Here is a 21,037-nt window from a genome sequence, read left to right as displayed (position 1 = left end):
CATGCACAGTGCAAAATGTACATGCTTTGTGTCCAAAACCAAGGCTTCAGTGAAGTTACACAATACAACAGAGTCAATTGAGGTCAGACACACCTCAGATTTACTGTATGTTTCATTTTTAATTAATTTTGGGTCATTTTGGATTCAGAAACCTTTTACTGTTGCCAAATTTTGCTCAACCCCACCTCAACCCACACTTTAAGAAGCACTGTGCCTAGAAGAGAGATTGGATCCCAGGAGGGACTCATTTACAGTTTGTTTGGTTTTTTTAATGTGAAATTCTCAAAAGATTTCACCTTGACAGTTAATCATAATCAAAGTAAAGGAGGCTCATTTCAATGCTGCTTTAAAACTTCTTAATTTTCTCTCAACTTAGAGCAAACAATAGGCCAGTCATGGCAGAAACACTTGGCTGGTTGCCCTGGGAGTTCGCCAAAGGTTCCTGCAATCATCTTCAATGGGTCATTTATTTTTTTGGTTCCTTTAAGGTCTTACCTGGAAGCACATTCTTTATTCACATCCACAAGGTGGGGTCCTTTGAGGTAGCTTCCTCACCCTCTGAAAGAAAGTGTCTTTTATTTCACAGTTTTCTAAAATAAAAGATATGCACTATTTCAAGGATATTGCAGTGGTATGATGTGACTATGAATGGAGAACTGGTTATGACATTTATTGATGAGCTATCAGAGATGAACACTACTTAAAAATCTTTGGAATCAGAATGCACACAGTTGAAAAAGTGTCCAGCATTGAATAAACTAAAAACTTAAACAAATGTACTTTGCATCCTCCAATGTATAGAAAAGGAAAAGCCAGGGATGATATCTCCTTAGGAAGAAAAAACAAATTCATGAATCTGTCTGGTCAGTGGGATGTTTGAGAAAGTGCCAACCAATCTTCTCAGCATTGGCTCTTATGGTCACCTGTAACCCCTCCTCCAACTTGAATACAGAAATGCATAGAAAAGGAAGAAAACATTGAGATGGAAGTCATTCCTCAGGCAATGAGTCAGTTTTCTTCTGAAAGCAATTAGCAATTATCAGTATTTATGCAGTGAATAAGAGTCAGGCAAAAATAGGATTCAACACACTTTTGCTATTATAACAAAAGCACCATGAGATTTTTATTTCCCAAAAGAAATAAGATTTTGAGAACTAAAGCCAGTTTCAGTTAGGCTACTCTCCAGATTTTTACAAAGAACTTAAAATAACATAATATTCTATTGTTTATGTTTATTAACTTTTCTCTTTCCAAATATGTGCTAATGAATTGAGAGAGCCTTAAAAAGGACAGGAGGCCCTACCCAGCACAGGTCGAGGATAGAAGTGAAAGAGTCTAGAAACTATAGTCAAGGACCCTCAGGTCAAATCCCAAGTCTGACACTTACTACCTTCGTAAAACTATAGGTAAGTCACATGCCTAAAACAAAAAGGTCAGATTAGTTGCCTTTTCACACTTAAATCTGTCATTTTCCAATGTTCTCATGGTAGAGCCTCTGAATCCCTATCTCAGGCATCTTTTAGCAAGTCAACAAAGGACCTACTACTTGCCAGGCAATATACCTGAAAAGTTACACGGAATGATTATGTGTTACCTTAAGCTATTTCAACTGGACTCTACAAATATTTGCTTCCAACCTACCTTTCTAGCTCACTTTTCTATTACTTCCCTGCAGGAAGGCAGGTTTGTCTTCTCACTGTCTCCAGATCGTACTCTAGGGAGAGGCAAGATGCAAAAGTAGCAGAAAGCATAGCTTCAAGTTCTTCCCCCTGAACCCCTTAAAAAAAGTCCTCCTCCAAACAAGTTCTAGAAAATGGAGCAGACTGAATCGGATAGGGAAATTTCCCCTCCCCCCAAAAAAAATCATGAGTCATTTTTCATGCCTATGTTGGCATAGGGAGACGGACAGAAAGATCTGTGGACACTAGGAATAGAATTTGGCTAGGAACAGCCAAGGAGAACCTCAGTATCCAATGCACTAAGACAAGATGTCTCAGATCCATACCAGGGCATCATAACAAGAATGGGTGCCATTTAGCAGCTTAATCACCCACTACCTAAATTTCAGGTCATGATGCAAGGCAGGTAGAGGAAGAGACCTGCACCCAGGGCTGGAATTCTGGGGTAAAGAGCCATGTTGGTCTCTAGGCTGTGTGTTGCAAAAGGACCAAGTTCAAAAGGAAGGAGTGGTGAGACTTAGACCCCAGGAGTAGAGTAGTGTCTCAGTTCTAGTTTCTAGTCCCACATGAAACCTGCAGAATAATAACCAGGGCAGGAATTGGAGACCAAAGGGAAGCTGGCAGTTCCATCCCTCTATCAGAGGTTCCCAAACTTATTTGGTCCACCATCCTCTTTTAAAAAAAAATTACTTAGCACCCTTCTGGGGTTAGGCTAGGTAACCTTTATTTAATGTTCCTCAATTTCACCCAAGGCTACTACTACCCCCCATCATTCCAACATACTCCAACTTTGGGAACCTATGCTCTAAATCAAGAGAACGTTCTGGCTCACTGATAGTGGCTGAGTCCAAAAGCAATCAACTATTGCTCAGATTCAAATCCACATCAGGAACTTGCAACACTCAGGACAGGGACAGTGATCAGACTTTTTTCCCTGGATCCATCCACTTTGGGAACATTGAAACATTGCAATCCACAGCCCCACTCAATTCACCAATAAAACAACAATAGAACTAGCACAGATCTTCCTTCCCTCCAGAAAATGCAGAGCCCATCCCTAGAATCAAATATGAAGTCAGAAAGTAGACTAGACTCATGAGCAAACACAGAAAGAATCCCACCATAAAAGAATGTTGTTTCCAGCAATGCTTAAGGCACAAACCCAGAAGAAGGAACATCTTTAAAATATCCCCAAGCAAAGTCTCAAAAAAAAAAAATAACAGACTGGACACAGATTCAACTAGAATTACTAGAAGGGGTAAAACATATTTTTTAAAGAGTTTAAAAACTTTTATGGATGAAATAAGAGCAATAGAATTTTAAAAGTGGAAAAGAAAAGAGAGCTATGAAAGAAAGAATTGCAAAGGGAATTTATAACTTGGTCCAAGAGTTTCAAAACCTTATCCAAGCAAGAAACTCTAAAAATTGGAACGGACTAAATAGAAACCAGTGACCATAAGGAAAAAAAGAAATGTGAAAACAAAGTCAAATCTCAAGAAATAGGAGAAAATTAAGTTATCTCAAAACAAAAGCAACTAACCTGGACAACATATCAAAGGCAAAAATTTAGAACTCATTGGACTTCTTAATGCCATAACCAAAGACAGAATTTACACATCATATTTTGGGGAAGCCCCAAAAGAAAACTGCCTAAAGATCTTAGAACCAGAAGACAAAGTAGAAATAGAAAGGGTTCATTGATCACTTCCTGGGGGGAAAAATCCTCAAATTAAACTCCAAGGAATATTATAGTCAAAATTCAGAGATTCCAAGTAAAAGAAAAATTCTGCAAGCAGCCAGAAAGGAAGAATTTCAAGTACCAAGAAGACGCAATCAGGATCATATACAATTTTTATTAGCCACAGCTATAAAGGATAAGAGCTAAAAATACAATATTCCAGAAGGCAAAGGACATAGGCTTACAACAAAGAATAACTCATTTAGTGAATCCAAATCCTATATGGGGTCATATGGACCTTTAATGAAATTAAGAACTTCTAGAAAGTCCTGATGAAAAGACCAAAGCTGTGTAGATTTTGAAGTTCAAACACTGGAATTAAGAAAAAGATAAACCATCATAAGGAAATAAATAGAGATAAAGTGCTCACATTCAAATATGAGGGAATGTTTCCCCCTTATATCATCATCATGTAGGGTCATAAATGGTCATAAATTCCTCTAATTAGAGGAAATCTGGTAGTAGTTCTATTATGTCTTGATCTTAAGGGAAAAATATAGAGGAAAAGAGAAGAGGAATACATTGGGGAGAGAGGAAATTAGGGGAAATTATCTAATATAATAAGGGTAGACATCGACACAAATAAAAAAGATGGGGTGAAGTGGGAAGCGATTAACACTTGCATCTCACTCCTATCTAAACTGGTCATTGGAGGGAAGAAAAAAGAGACAGAGACAGAGACAGAGAGAGATAGAGACAGAAATACATTTAACTAAATAAGGAAATAACTAAATAAGGGAAAGGGGGAGAAGGAAGAAGGAGGGAAAAGAAGGAATATAGATTAAAGTAGGTATTATTCCTTAACAAAACAAACTTTATGTACAAAAATGTGTAGTTCTTCTTAAAATAGCAAAGAATAGGAATCTGAAAATTTGACCATAAATTTTTGAACAGCTGAACAAACTATGCTATGTAAATGTCATATAACACTATTGTGCTACATGAAATGATGAAGTGGATGATTTTAGAGAAATCTGGGAAGAATTATGAATACTGATGCAAAGTGGAGTGAATAGAACCAGAAGAACAAATTATACAATGACAACAATATGATAAAGGCAAACAACTTTGAAAGAATCAGTTACTCTTATTAGCATAATGATCAACCTTAATTACAGAGGATTAATGATGAAACATACTACACACCTCTGGATAGAGAGATGAAAGATTCAGAGTACAGAATGAAATTTAGTTTTTTTGGTCATGTCCAACACAGAAATTTGTTTAGTTTGATTATAATGTGTGTAGAAAGGATTTTGCTTTTCTTTCATTTTCTATTAGAAAAAAACAGATTTTTACTGATTAAAAACATGTATAATTTTAAGTATATATAGAGAGATATATAAATATATGTAGATATAAATATAGATATATATTAACTCTTCCCAACTTATCTCTTTTCTAACACTGTTTTCCTAAGAGGCAGCAAGGTGATGGATAGGATCCTGGAGTGGGAGTCAAGAAGACCTGGATTCAAATTCCATCATAGACACTTTGAAGCTATATGATCTTAGACATGTTATTTGTCCACTCTGTGACTCCATTTTGTTATTCATAAAATGAATAGCATTGAACCTGATGGACTTTAACACACTTTCCAGTTCTATATCCAGGATCTTATGATTCCTCTGTCTTGACTTTCCAAGAGCCTCCTCACCTTGATTTCTCTGCTTATTAAAAGTCCAAACCACTCACTGAGGTCTAGATTAAATCCTACACCATTCAAGAAGACCTCCCTAATGAATTCAACTTATAGTGCTGTCTCCTTCATCTTAACTCAAAGTATTTATCTACTCAATTTGTCACTTAATCATATTGTCTTATAACCTCTCTTAAAATTATCCCTATATGATTGTGTAATTTTATAGTTATTATTAACTTATCCCACATATATGTTTTGTCACCCCAATTGGAATGTTAAAGAAGCATGATTTGCTCATTCAGTCAGTCAATAAACATGTATTAAGTGCCTACTATGAGCCAGGCACTGTGCCAAGTGCTGGAGGATACAAAAAGAGCCAAAAAACAGTCTCTATCCTCAAGGATCTCACAATCTAATGGGAGTGACAACAAGAAAACAAATATGTATGGACAAACCATACACAGGATAAGTAACAAATAAATGGTGGCTAGACATGTTAGAGGACGGACCTTAGAATTAGGAAAACTTGGGTTTAAGTTCTCTCTCTGACACATATTGTTTGTGTGATTTTTGTGCAAGACATTTAACCATTCTATGACCCCTATAAGTTCCTAACAATTTCCTAAAGTGTTACCTATCTGTATTGACAGAGTTTCCTCACAGGGAGTTCCCTATACCAAAGAGATCATACATCATGACCAAAAACAAAATGAAAACACAAAACCAATTTTATTCTCCATAAGAGCAGAAACTGAGATTTACTCATTATTTGGCATAGTTGCAATGATAACTAAGCATGGAACAGGCACTTCATATATAAAACCCCAACAAAAAACAGAGATTAAAAGAGAAATCTCATTTTAAAAAACTGAAACATATATAAATATTTCAGAATCTTCCTACCCAGGACCCATAAGAAGTATATGAATACAACTGCAAAACATTCCAACTAAGTAAATGAAGAGAGTTTAATTGTCCACTATTATAGTTCACCAATTGAATTAAAAATTGTAGTAGCATCTAAATTAATATACTTATTTAGTGCCATATCAAACTACCAAAAGTTTACTTTATAGAATTAGAAAAATGGCAATAATAATAATAATCAGGATAAAAAATGCCAAAAATCTCAAAGAAAACAGTGGGGATGGGTCTTAGCAGTTATAGATCTCAAACTATACTACAAAGTAGTAATTAAAACTATTTAGTACTGATTAAATAAAAATAGAAGAGTCAATTAGGAATAATTAGGTACCTAACATATGAAAGCAAATTTATATAGTTACAAAGTGTTCAATACACTCAAAGACCTCAACTACTCAGAGAAGGATTCATTTTTTTTAAATGGTAGGAAAATGGGAAAGCAGTCTGGTGGAAATTAGGTTTAGAGCAACATCTCACACTGCACACAAAGATATACTCCAAATGGACACAAGACCTACATATAAAAAGACCACATGGGTGGTGGGGGAGGTGGAGAAAATTTAAAACTTAAAAGCTTATGAAAGTGAAAGATGAAAACTAAAATTAAATTAATTAATTTAAGGGGAAAAAAAGAGAACATCATATACAAATTAAAGGAACAGGGGCAGCCAGGTAGCACAGCGAGTAAGAGCACCGGCTCCAGTGTTGAGAAGACCTGGAGATCGAATCCCGGGCTCAGACACTTAGCACCCACCCAGAAACACCTGGCCAGGTAACCTTGAGCAAGTTACTTAACCCCAATTGCTTAGGGGCGGCCAGGTGGCTCAGCGAGTAAGAGCACTGGCTCCAGTGTTGGGATGACCTGGATCAAATCCGGGCTCAGATACTCAGCACCACACCCAGAAATAATAACTGGCCATGTAACCTTGAGCAAGTTACTTAACCCCAATTGCTTAAAAAAAAAAAAACAAATTAAAGGAACAAATGAAGGAGATACAACTATGGATATAGTTTATGACCAAAGGATAAGGAAGATCAGAGGAAATAAAATTGATAGTTTCAACTATATAAAACTTTCTGCACAAAATAAATACAGCAAAATTAGAAGAGAAATAAGTAACTAGGAAAAAATCATTGCACCAAGTTTCACTAATAATGGTCTGATATCCAAGATACATAAGGAACTTAACCAAATATATAAGGACAGGAGCTGTTCACTGTTAAATTAATGGTCAAAGAATATGAACAGATAATTCTAAAAAAAAAATTTAGGCTACAACCAGCCCTATAAAAATACTCCAAATCACTAACAATTCAAGAAATATGAATTTAAAAAAAAGCTCTGAAGTTCAACTTCATATTCGCCAGATTGGTAAAAATGACCAAAAGAAAGAAAATGACAATGGTTGGATATGGACTAGTTGGGAGAACTATGATGTGGTTTCGAAAATGAGCCAAGTTAGAACTCTGGTTATCTGAGCATCTGGTAGAGATTTGGATTCCAACAAGCAGAAAACAAAAGAACAGAATTCCAGCTGAAAACTCTGAGAATGAGCTTCTTGGTGGGGAAGAGAGAATTTCTACTTTTACCTTTGTTCTCCTTCCCCTCTCCTTGGCCAGAGGAGGACCTTGAAAGCTTTGATGGGTTTGGAGGATTTCAGACTTTTCATCTTCCTATCCAAGTCCAAGACACATGGACACATGAGCTGGTAGCAGTGTCTGCAGTGAAAGTCAACAATGAAATGTACATAGATTTGCAGCTCTACAAAGAGATCAGCAGAGAAACTACACCATGACTAAGAAAAACTTCTTGATTATGCTGCAAGGGGAGAAAAAAGCTTCCAGTCACCAGGAGCTGTGAGTTGTCCTTTTGCCACATACATCCTCCAAGCTGAAGCCCAATTTCCCCTGGACTCTGAACCTACTGGTGGGAGATTGTGTGAATCTTGAATAAGATGTTTTATAACAACTATACTACCTTAGTAAATATCCCTTTCCAAAAGCTACTTAAGTCTGGCCAACTAAATGATTCTCTATTGATAATCCCAGTGAAAAAACATATCAGTGAGGATTTGTGAGTTATGACATTAGAAAAGACACATGTCCCAACTCCTCAAGGGTATGTCAGACCTCTTAGGGGATATAATAGCCAAGCTCTAGGGACCTGACTCTTCAAGGAACGTGGGAGATAAATGCCACAGAGCATGGGATATATAAGAAATTGACAAAGATGGAGAGAAACAGCTTCATAAATACATATCAAACTCATTCAAAAAGTTATTTTACTAACGATAGTTGTGGTTTTGTGTTTTGGAGTATAGAACATATGACCAAGAGGAGCTCAGTTAACCTAACAAAGCTAATGTATGAAGTCTTTATTCTGGCTTTACACATATCTCCCTTTGCAACATATAGAGACTTCATCGACTCCCCATCAACTTTGATTATGTGTCCCTGGTGGGATATGAATAAATGCTCATTCCTGGCTGTTCTTGACACTGAGGATGATTAATTGAATTAGGACTTTTGTTAATCTGAGCTTTACCACTGGACTTGGTTTATTTTTTTTTAAAGGGGGGAAGGTGGAGCAGAAATAGTACAGTGCAGACCTCAGAGACTGGAGTTGACAGAGGAACCACACACAAAGATTGGACCTGGATTCCTGAATGGTCGAGGCCTATATGTGCCTAGACCCCAAGAAAACCCTTAGTACCAAAGTTGGAAGTTTACTCTGTGTGTATAGCCTCTCTCCCTTATCTGTTCATGATAAGTTTTCAGAACCTCTCTGTGGATCAGATCTTCTAAATTTCCATGTCTAATATATCTGGAGTCAGTGGGGTCCTTGAGGAAGGTGGCATGGATCAACAGGATCTTCCTCTCAGCTTTCAATTTCTCATGGTTCTGTTCCATCTATGCTTGGTTCTCTCAGCTCTACCTCTTTTGTCCCTTCTTCCCAGATTTGTCTATTCCTATTTAAAAGGCAAAGTCTATTGGTTTGGCTCAGATCTAGGCATAGGATTCAATAAATCATCATTGCTCTGGTAACAGTGAGCAAATACCAGGGCAAAGGTATTCACTTACACCTCATTGAGGAGATGTAATCAAAGAATTGCCTCATTTCTCAACCTGGACAGATTGACAAGGCCAGTAGTCCAAAGTTTTTGGTCATGTTGTCCACCAGTAAAAATATTTTGAGCACATATCCAAATATGTATAGATTTATTTGTTAGTAAGTTACATATAAGTATTACTATGTTAGTAACTATACACATTTTAAAACCTACACAAAAAAGAGATATTTTAAAAGAATGACATAAGGATGAAATAGCATTTGATCCTAGATAAAAAGGAGAGAGTAAGTATTTACATAGTGGTCACTATATGCTAGGCCTTGTGCAAAGCACTTTACAAGTAATAATCTCCATTTTATAGGCAAGGGAACTGAGATAAAATGACTTGCCCAGAATCATACATGTAGTAAGTGTCTGGAATTAGATTTGAACTCAGATCTTCCTGACTCTAGTGCCGTTGCTCTATTCATTTAACTATCTAGCCACCCTGCTACAGTCAATAGGGAGTCACTGGAATTTATTAAATATAGGAGTAACACAGTTATACTTTCACTTTAGGAAAATTCCTTTGGCAGTTAGGTAGAGGATGTTCAACTCCAAATGTGCATAGGGACTATTTGTGCCCAACCTGTGGGAGAGTCTTCTGAGCTCATATTGGTTTGATCAGGCACAGTCTGATACGCTGTATTTGACTCCAAAATAGGGGTGTCATTTTGGTTGTCTTAGAGAATGAAGGACAACAAAAAACCAAGCAGAGGATGGATCTGAGAAGCAAGAGATTTGAGGTAGGGTGATCAGTCAGGAAGCTCTTGCAATAATTCCATCTAGAGATGACAGCCAACTAAGGTGTTGGTTAGGGAAGTAAAAAGAAGGGAACAGATGTGAGAGATTTAGAGATAGAATCAACAAGACTTAGCAACTGATTAGACATATGGAAACCAACAGGTGGACGTGAGGGAAAGTAAAAAATTGGAAGATGACACCAGGGTGGGGAAAACCTGAGGGCCCCTTGCAAAATCAGTCAGGTGAGAAAGCAAGGGAAGGGGGGTCAGGGAGTAAGTACAGAATGTTCCCTATGGCATTTCCATAGCTGCTGTGGTTGATCTAGGTGATAACTCCCATAGGGGCTGACACTCAGTTCAGAAGGGGAGGGATGAAGAGGAAAACTGGAAGACTGCATAACTAAAGGAAAGGGCAGATTTAGAGTGGGTGAGTGTTGGAATGTGTTACTGTTGTTTTGCATTGCTTTAGCTATTGAAGCAAGGGTGAGATTTGAACTCCCCTGCTACCTTTGGACTGGTTGATCACACACTTTGGGATCAGACCAAGGCCCCCACTTAGAAAACTAGACAAGGTTACTTCTGATTATAATCTGCAGTCAATAACGCAAAGCCACCATATTCCTGAGATATAATGGATTCAAAGTTAGGAAGGCCTGCATCTAGGACACTTGGAACCTGGGCAAGTCACATAATCTCTCAAGACATTAGTTTCCATACTATAAAATGAGGACTTGGATTTAACAGCCTCTAACGGCCCTTCAGGATCTAAATCTATGATTCCATTATTTGAATTAGATTAAAACTTAAATTATCTTTCTCTTGTTCCCTTTTTTCCCTTTATTTTTATTTTGCATTCTTCTTCTTCAGTTTTGCAATATTTTATCTATTTGTTCATCTTATCTCATCAACAAACTTTGTCTTTTTTCTGGGGCTCAATGCAATCTACAAATAAGAATATTTGGAGAACTTCCCAAAATCAGAAAATGGGATGAAAAGAAATATAGATGCAACATGAAACAAGTGCACAGACTCGAAGGCAAAAAGCATCTGAATTCTGCTCTTTCTGCTTATACCACTGCTGAATAAGTTAACTATGCCCCATTCCCTGTTTTCCCATTAGTCAAAAGAGGAAGTTTGAGTAGAAAAGCTCCAAGGTCCCTTCAAGATCAAATTCCTCTAATCTACCTGCCCTTTCATTTCAATATTTTAAGTTTCCTGGAGTATAGGTAGATAAATGAGAGAGAGAGAGAGAGAGAGAGAGAGAGAGAGAGAGAGAGAGAGAGGAGAGAGAGAGAGAGAGAGAGAGGATAGGAGGGAGGGAGAGATGGATAGATAGATAGATAGATAGATAGATAGATAGATAGATAGATAGATGATAGAGATAGACAGACAGACAGACAAATGGGGAGAGAGGGAGGGAGAGAGTGCCTTTATTAAGTGCTTATTATGTGTCAGGCTTGATATGTTCAAACAGAGGTTAGATGAGATGATATCATAGAGGGCATTTATTCATGAGTAAAGACTAGATAACTCTAAATGTTTTCTGGGGAGTATCTTATTTTAAGGGAACTCTTTTTTGCTGTAAATTTAAACCTCAAAGTTTAATGATGTTGTGAATACTAGAAAAAACTGGGAACATCTAGGAATGGTAAAGAAAGAAGCAATGAGAAATATGTAATGCAAATTTTATGGCAGAGATACTATTTTGTCAAACCTAACGAATGCTAGGAAATATTTCCAAAGCTCTTGCACATTTGAAAACATGCATCATTTGAATAAACAGTAAGTTATCATTTGAAAACAGACTCCCCCAACATCATTAAAGCTTTATTTGCAGAACAATATAAGTTAACATGCACCAACAGAACATGAAACCCAGTGACAATTTGGGGCCATTCTATTTATTCCGATAAGTGGGAAGCTCACTTCCTATCCACAAGAGGTCACTCTAATCTTTGTAGAAGAAAAAGGCTGAACAAGGAGGCAGACCAGAACATGACATTTCTTTCCCAGCACTGGGCAGCAAACAGGGAAGTAGATGAGCAGCAAGTGCTGTTTTGAGAAATTTCCTGCCAGTCCTTCTGTGTTGCTTTACTAAATATATTTTCTTTTGTTCAACATTCTAAAAAAGACATTTGGCAATGAAATTTAAAAGCATAAGGTGATGCTTCCTACATTTTATTTCAGATGTGACAACATGGGAGTCTCAGGTATTTCTAGGAAAAGTTAGGAACAATCAGAAAATAGGGTCAAAACATCCATCCATGTGGTTGTAAATACCATATTGCCCACCAAACAAAGACTACAAGGAAATGCAGTGATACCATCCTAGTTTGTATCACATGAGGTGTGAAAAAACAATTCTCCACAGAGATATGTCCCAATATTTTAGGTGCAATTATTCTAGAACAGCTTAGTTCTACTTTGCACAACAAACGAAATTGCAAAGTATGTGTAAAGATCGTCATGATGCTTCCTGGGTGCGCACGCACATAACGTGTGTGTGTGTCTGTGTGCAAAAGATACCTATTTACACTGAAGGCAGGAAAGCCACTTCCTGCCTTACGACAAAAAAGCAAACCTACAGCTTCTCACATTCTTACAACAAAAAAACAAACCCACAGCTTCACTCAGTCTTCCACTGCTGCGGCTCATTTGTAGAAGTCTATAGTCTTTTATGGTGATGCTTGTGGCTGAAACATCTACCATAGAATAGCTTCACTGACTCTACCTGAAAGAAAAACCTGGCTCCCCAGCAGAATTACATTCTGTTTAGCTGAGATATCATTCTGAATCATTAAGAGTCTTAGAATATTGGAACTGAGAGAGATCTCAGAGATCCCTTGTTGAGCCCCACAGAGGTTATATGACTTGCTCCAAAACACACAGTTAATTAGGAGAAAAGCTGGGACTAGAATTCAAGTCTCTTGATTCCCCATCTAGTGTTCTTTCTTCTCTGTCATGATGCTAAAAGCACATTACCTTTTTAACTTACAGAAACTCAGTTCCCTTACTTTGAAATGAGAATACTGACATCTTGGCTGTATTGAGAAGAACATGGATAGGAAGGTCCAATTCAAATTTAACAATTGAATTCAATAAGCATTTTTTCAGGGCCCATTATTTGTTAGTCCTGCCAAGAATACTAAATCGAAGACAGTTCCTGGCCTCATAGAGCTTAGGGGCTCATAGTACTATTAAGTCAGAGAAAGACTGCACCTGGCACTTTATTTGGACCCTGAGGAGTGATAGTTTGATCTTCATTGCCTAGAACATGTAAGGATCTATATCTAATAAAAATATTTCTAAGAACAATTCATGAGAGATATTTACTATATTGAATGTAGAACTTGGTTTTATGTTCAATCTTTTGGGATTATATAACACTTTTTGAAGTCTAAAGGCTTATTACTTGAACACCTGTTTATCCCACTCATTTTCATAACATCTTTAGGGGAATAAGAGACACAATGTCTATTTTACCTATGAAGAAATTGAGTTTAGGGGTTTTGGCCAAAGTAATAATCTGTGGCAATTCTCAGTTCCCTCTTCACAGAAAAGTGGGATTCCATCAATTTTTTTTATGTCCATTTTATTCAAGGATCTCCAAATGCCTAATAAATGGTATGATTTGTCTTAACAAAATGGGGGAAAACATAAAAGTTAAATGACATGTCCCCAATTCATATAATAATTCATTATTAGGGTTGTGGGTGGGAGGGGGAAATGAGGAAGGAATGAATTACCACTACAATTGGATGAAGTTTTTATCTGCCATCACAGGTAAAAGAGAATGTCTCATTTCAGATGGCAGAATCAGAAGCAATTAATAAAAGTTGCAAAAAGGCAAATTTATGATCAATGCCCGAGGAAAAAAACCTAAACTTCCTAACAATTAGAGCTGCCCCAAAATAGCATGGAATGCTTCAAGAGGTGATGAATCCTCTTCAGTTAAGGGAAGCTGGATGACCGACCACTTGTTGGGCCTACTATAGTAGAAAAACGTGGCAGTATGGATTGAACTATCTGGTAGCTAAGAATCTCTCCCCACTGTAAAATTTTGATTCTGTGACTGGATGACTATGACCTCCAGTGTATAATTAATATATGCCAAACTGCCTCTTGTTGCTTAGTTTCTGCTTTTCACATCAATTTTACCTCTAAATTCAACTCCTGGGACTTCTAAGAACCTTTAGAAATGTGTCTCTGGGCATTTTTTGCAATGTTCTTCAAAATTTTTACTTTCCAAGAACTGGTTTTCTATGACATTTGCATCAAGAGGCCTCATGGAGGACCCAAAGGCTTGAAGGGTTTGTCCCAAATGTTACCACCAAAGCACACTTTTCAGTGTTCTAGTGCAGAATCCTGTGAACAATATGCTGTTGCAAGTTGTAGAATGAGGAGGAAGAGTGGCAGGAAATCTTAAAGCTGGCCCTTAATCTTCTGAGATGACCTCTCTTGAGTCAGGTCTGGACTGAGGTGTCCCCAGGAGGTATCCTCTTTTGATGTCTGCCAACAAGGAAAGCTCTGCACCATGATTACTCTAAATCACTAGTTTTGGTTAGTTACAGGATACATGAGGACCTAACCTCCAAAAATAAGCTTGAACCATTTTTCATTTATCCTTTAACCCATGGTGACCTACCTTGAACAAACTTCTATGAAACTTCTCAGAGAAGCTGGTTCATTGATGGTATAACAAGCAACTATAGCAGTTTTTTGAAGAAATACAAAAATATTCACCCCTATCAGCCTTCTTATACACAAAATGAAGAAATTTCCACACTTTCTACAAGGAACTATCTGGAGAGGTAGAAATAAGGCCTTACATAACAATTTTATTAGGTTGACTCTTGGTCAAACCCTCTATACTCAGTGATACAAAGCTACCATTACCTGGGGCAGGACAAGGTTTTCAACTTCCCAGATCTATTTCCAACATTACCTGAACTTCAAAAGAGAGGGGGAAATAGTACCCTGGCTTTATCCTCCTCTATGAGATCGGTAATTTTGCTGTTTTGGGTATTTTCTTAAATCCATGCCTATTCATCCTATAAATCCTTTTCCATGTCCTTTCCTAAATTCACTGCAGGAGATCCACCCCATGGCCTGAGGGCCTTCCTCACTCATATCCTTTTAACATCAAAGGATACTAGTGGGACCTCCTGGGTTATCAGTCATCACATGATGATTACTTTTTTAAGCATCATGTTTGTAAAGAGTAATGTCTATGGAGTAACTCCATTTTAACTTTAGTAAGAATTAGAGTGTCTGTAATAATTCTGAGAATTCCAACCAATGACACTTAATTGACTCCTTGGGTCCAGTTCCACATCTTCTCTCAACTACCACGACCCCAGTCTACACAGATACAAGGGCAGAGTTTAACACGTAGAATTTCAATTTTCAGGCAGAATATTGATACAACCATCATGACCCCTAATGGATGTTACCAAAATTCTTGATAGAACTGTATCACAGATGATGTTTGAAAATCTTTGAAAGCCTTGGCTGAAGAAACTAACAGGCCTTTTCCTCTCTTCAATTTCAATAGTGACATGAGAGTTTGCAGTAAAAGGTCAATGGTATTGCCTCATAGCACTTGTTTATTATTAAAAGCCTACCATGAGACATGGAAATTTATCTACATGACAGAACAAGTATTTCTTGCGTTAGTGTCATTTCTATTGCCCTAAGTGTACTTTACAGAAGTGTTCTTTTTCTTTTCTTTTTCATAATAAGATAGCTTCATCCTTAAAGTTGACAGTATTAAACCCCTGGGAGCCTAAAGTTGTTTCAATTGATTGGATATTTGCATTTAACTGATAGGTGCAGTTTAGGGGTTTCCTTATATTTGTGATGTTTAGGCTGTGAAACAGAACATGCCATTTCAATGGTCTGCTTGATGTAAGACCTAAGTGAGCCATGGTTGTACGCTTAGTGAGCAGTGGTTAGATAACTCCTAAACAAGGCAGCTTCTTTCCTCATCTTGTTCCTCTAATAAACCAAGTTCATCTTTAATAAGGAGTAATAGGATTTCTAACACATCTTAATGAGAATGCTATTCCAGGAGTGTTTGCATCTGTTTGGCCTTTGATTACATATGTGTTTGTATATGCACACAAACATGTAATTGCAAATATATACACATTTTTATATACACAGATATTAATATAAGACTAACTACAACCAACACAATTATATATAACACATATTCATAATATATATGTATACACACATATGTATGTATGTCTGATCTTAGCAAATGTGAGAGAGAGCTGTTTATAGGAAGAGGTTCCTTACAATAAAACAAAACACAGAATTCCTCTCTTTTTTTTTGAATGACACATCAAAGTTATATAAAAATATAATAAACTCTAAGAGCTCTCTGGCCAAAATATCCCAATTTAAATAATTTTAAGCTAAATTTTCATTTGTTTTACAAATAGTTGGCAGCTCTCTTCAAATATGTGAAGGGATATCAAAAGAATGAGGTATTAGAAATTTTCTGTATGGTCCCTGAGACCAGAACCAGGAGAAATGAATGGGACTTAAAAACAGATGGGCAGCCTTGCGAAAAGGAAAACTTCCTGACCACCAGAACTCTTCGGTGTCCCACCACTGGCTGTCTTTAAGCAAAAGTGAGGTGATACCTTCCCAGCTAAATGGTAGAACAGATTCTCATTCAGGTATGAGTTTGGACTAGAGGTTCCGAGGTCGCTGACTTCTAACCCTTCTATGACTGTGAATAACACTGCATGTATAAATAGGGAAAGAGTATCAGGGAATGTTAAAGCTGGAAGGGACTGTAGAGATTATCTAATCCACTCTTCTTAGCTCCATTCTATAGATAGGAAAACTGAGGCTTCAGACTGAAGGCTGAAAACTGAGGGAAGACAAGTGACTTGGCCAAGATTCCATGACTAATAAATCACAGATATCATTTCCTTAATCCAGACCTTCTGATTCCTGGTACGGTGTACTTTCCATTATACGATACTACTACAATGGAGGATGGAGGAACCAAACAACATATCTGGCATGTCCCCATATATATCCTACAGGTTTCCTGAAAATACTTCTGACCTCGCAGTTAATGCAGCAGAATGAAACAACTCACCAATATCCCCATTTTTTTTCTCAAATTAAAAACATGTCTACTTAGAACATGTAGGCAATTCAATAAGGGGAAAATAGCATGATCTTATTAACACTGGTAAGTCTGGACTTCTATAAATAGACTTAAATAACAAACATATACATATTTATATGTACATAGCTATATATTCACATAGGCCATAAAGTTACAGATAACTTTACAAAAATAAAACCAACTATGAATTAGCTCAAAATTTTTTTCATTCCTTTGAATAAAGAAATTGAAAACCTTCAGGTGCCAAAAATATCCTTGCTGTGTGGATCCTAGAGCACCTGGACACAAATACAAATCCTGTAGTTGTACCATAATCTACAGGCAGCAGACACACCCTTCCTAATGCATGGTGAAGTCCTGTAGTTGATGAAAAAGTCAGAAAACAGATGTCCCCAAGTGGCCCAAGCAACATCTCTCCACGTGCTGTAGAATTCCCCCAACCAGTGTGAAATTTGAAAATGTCAAGTAGTCCTTTGAGTCCACAAATGATAGAACATTGTTCCCATGGAATAGCTCCCTTCTGAGTCTTTCTTTTTTTTTAATGCCAATGTATTCCCTTTAAGTGGATGTGGAAATGAGATTGGTGATCTGCACCCCCAAAGACAAGATTCTGAATTAAACAACAACAACAAAAAAGCATTTATACTGCACTCCTCCCATGTAAAAGTGACACAGGAAAGATGACAACTCAACAAGATAGACCATATATATTCTTTTTTACATTCTTTTCCCGTTACTGAGGGATTGAATGACGAAATTATCAAAATCACTCGTGAGTGAATCCCTTCTCTATTCCACAGATTGTTGTTGTATATTCCTTGAAAACAGATATCATAGGAATTTCTTGTCCCCCCTCCCCACTTCCTCAACTCTTATAGCACCTCATATATAGAAGGCCTTCAATTGTATATACCTGAATTAAATTGATTGATTCAGCAAATGGATATATGGTCATGTGAACTAGGGTTTCCATGCATTAGCTAATTAGTTTCCAGTGAAGTTGCCTTATCAGGCCAGATGTGAGCTTCTGGGAAATAGTTTTTAGGTCCCCTTTTAAGGAAAAATGTAAGACTTTGTAGCAGCTTAAAGGGTTGCTGAGGACAAAACAAGGTAGGGAGAGAGTTCTGGCTTGATCTCAAATAGAACTTTCAACATGGGTAAAGGAAGGTTGTCCCTCAGGCTCTGGGTAAGGCCCTTCAGCGGCAGTCTTTGCACTCTGCTGTTGATAGATCTCCTGAACCAACAAGCTGTTTGTGCTCTTCCATTCTCTATATTTCTTTGCCGTCAGCTTCGGATCCTCCAACAACTGGTTAATCATGGCTAAATCATGTTCTTTACACTGGCAAAGGGGAAAAAAAATAAAAATGGAGTCACTTTTTCTATACAATCCAAAAAGCCAGAATTAATCCTTTGAAAAAAATTACTCTTCCATCAGTCAACTAGTATTTATTAAGGCAAAGCTTTCTCAAGGAGGTTAGTTGATAAAGAGAGTAGAGTCCAACAGTCAAATCAGTCAATTATTATTAATAAGTCAAATATTAACTGTAGGGGTGGCCAGGTAGTACAGCGAGTAAGAACACCAGCTCCAGTGTCGGGATGACATGTGGATCGAATCCAGACTCAGACACTTATTACCCACCCAGAAACACCTGGCCGTGTAACCTTGAGCAAGTTACTTAACCCTGATTGCTCTTAAAAAAAAAATATATTAACCGTTTATTATGCACAAGGCACTGTGCTAAGCAACCACAATACAAACAGAAGCAGACAGTTCCTGCCTTCAAGGAGTTTATGTTCTAGTCTTGTGTGAAAACAAGACATAAAAGGAAGCTAAAATGGGAAGAAAGGAGAGAGAATCTCCCAGACACAAAGAAAGTCTTGAGGAGATGAATTTACAATACAACCTGGAGAGAGATGAATACATCTTTGATCTGGACCTCCTCCTTAAATTGGTGGGTCTGGGAAGAATCAGCCAATTAGAAGGTGAGGCCTCAGGAGTGGAAAGTACTTTCAATGTAAGAAATAATCCATGGATGAAGTTAGCTTCCACAGTGAAGAAGATAGAAATATAGGATTATAACTAATTGATTTGATTCAAGTGAGGGTTTTTTGTTTTGTTTTGTTTTTGAGATATGGACCTTAGAGGCGGCAAAGAAACAGCTAGTAGACAAGACTGAAGATTAGAAGCAGAGAGATGATGATGGTTGGGGCAATATGCTTGAGAAGCCAAGAGGAGTCAGGATGAAGGGTTCATGTTGGAGGGGTTAGTCTTAGCAAAGAGAAAGGCCATTTCCTTCATGTGAGATAGGAATAAAGAAGATAGGGAAAGGTTGTAGGGATGTTGTGGGGAAATGCTGTAGGATGAGAAGAAGAAATGGTAAATTTATGTGTGAATATAAATGGCCAGGAATGACTAAGAAAAAATATACCCTACAATTATTTAATACTTTAATGTATGATCCCTGCATTAACCTCTAGAGATAAAATAGAGTTGGTACTAATTCTATCCATTTACTGAAGTTTAATTGGCCTCAAAAAGTTTATGTATTATTCAAAGAATATCAGCAAGTCTTTTTTAATATGTATTGAATATTTGCCTTGTGACAGGGATCATATAGATATAAAACACCCATTATGAACTAAGATAATACAAAATATGTATTAGACATCACATCTGCTAACATAAATAACCATGCTTTCCAAGATGATGCTGTTGACCCACCATCAGCAAAATATGAGCTTTCAGTTGATTTTCAAGTAGTTCTATCAACACTGTCTCACTCTGTCCTCAGGCATGCCCTGCTCCCAGTTGTGCTTATTGAAATGCTACAAGTCCTTCAAGATACAACTCAATCTATAATTCCTTCACAAGGCAGTAAGTCCCTTATTGCCCCAATCAGGAACGTCATTCCTTTAACCTCACATTTTTTTATTCTATATCATTGACACTTGTATTTAGGTGACATGTAGCTCCTCCCTGCTCTCTACAGGATTAGAAGTTATAGGAAAACAGGGACTATTTTTATATCTCCCTTGTTGCCTAATGAAGTGGAGTTTTTTGTTGTTGTTCAGTCATATCCAACTGTCCATGACTCCATGTTGGAATTTTCTAAACAAAGATCCTCAAGTAGTTTGCCACTTCCTCCTCCAGTTCACTTTACAGATGAGGAAACTAAGGAAAACCAGGTTAAGGGACTTGTCCAGGGTAACACATCTAGTAAGTGTCTAAGGCCTGATTTGAACTCGGGAATATGTGTCTACCTGATTCCAGACCTGATAGATACTCTATTCACTGAGCCACCTAGCTGCCCATAATAATGACAACAGCTATCATTTATATAGTGCTGTATGGGTTTGGAAAGCACTTACAAATATTATCTCATTTTGTCTTCACAACAACCTGGGGAAATAGATGTTATTATTATTCCTATTTTACATATGAGGAAACTGAGGCACAGAGATTAAGTGACTTGCCCAGGGCCTATAAATGTCTGAGTTTGGATAGGAACTCTGGTTTTCCTGATTCCCAATCTAGTGTTCTATCCACTGTACCACCTAAATGTGAATTATTATTATTTAAGATTTTTTTCAATGAGAAATGGGGAGGCAAGCAGATAAACTGAAGCTAAGAATTCTAATTGGACTAGAAGCCACAAAAAGGGAAAGATTACAGTTGAAAAATTAGAGCAACAATAGGCAACAAGTCCAGGGGCAGCTAGGTGGCACACTGAATAGAGCACTGGCCCTGGAGTCAGGAGGACCTAAGTTCAAATCCGGCCTCAGACACTTAACACAAAAACTAGCCATGTGACCGTGGACAAGTCACTTAACCCCAATTGCCCTCCAAAAAGCAAAAACAAACAAACAATAGGCAAGTCAACTCAATTTGGGCAGGAGATGATGCAATGGATAAAGTATCTAATTAAAAGTCAGAAATGCTATGCTCAAATATTAATCTTCCATTTACTGCCTCTATGATATTAAACAATTAACTGAACATTATCCCTTTTTTAGCCTCAGTTACTTCATCCATAAAAAGGAGATGTTG

At 37.3% G+C, this 21,037-nt stretch overlaps 2 protein-coding genes across 4 annotated transcripts in view; one reads left to right on the top strand and one right to left on the bottom strand.

Moving 5' to 3' along the window:
- Positions 1 to 21,037, top strand: part of OPRM1 (opioid receptor mu 1) — a 149,352-nt gene that overhangs the window by 79,469 nt on the left and 48,846 nt on the right. The gene's annotated exons all lie outside the window — the stretch shown is intronic.
- The window catches only part of IPCEF1 (interaction protein for cytohesin exchange factors 1), a 223,400-nt gene continuing 220,095 nt past the window's right edge, over positions 17,733 to 21,037 (bottom strand). For all 3 annotated transcript variants that reach the window (XM_069069630.1, XM_069069629.1, XM_069069631.1), the window contains one exon: positions 17,733 to 18,328. In XM_069069630.1, the coding sequence (XP_068925731.1) occupies positions 18,125 to 18,328 (204 nt within the window). In that variant the 3' untranslated portion in view covers positions 17,733 to 18,124. The remainder of the gene's footprint in view (positions 18,329 to 21,037) is intronic.

Source organism: Petaurus breviceps, unplaced genomic scaffold (genome assembly GCF_028583685.1).
Source record: "Petaurus breviceps papuanus isolate PSGF00001 unplaced genomic scaffold, PetGlider_PUasm1.0 90784, whole genome shotgun sequence".
Classification (NCBI taxonomy): Eukaryota; Metazoa; Chordata; class Mammalia; order Diprotodontia; family Petauridae; genus Petaurus; species Petaurus breviceps.
This window is presented reverse-complemented; position numbering and strand designations above follow the sequence as displayed.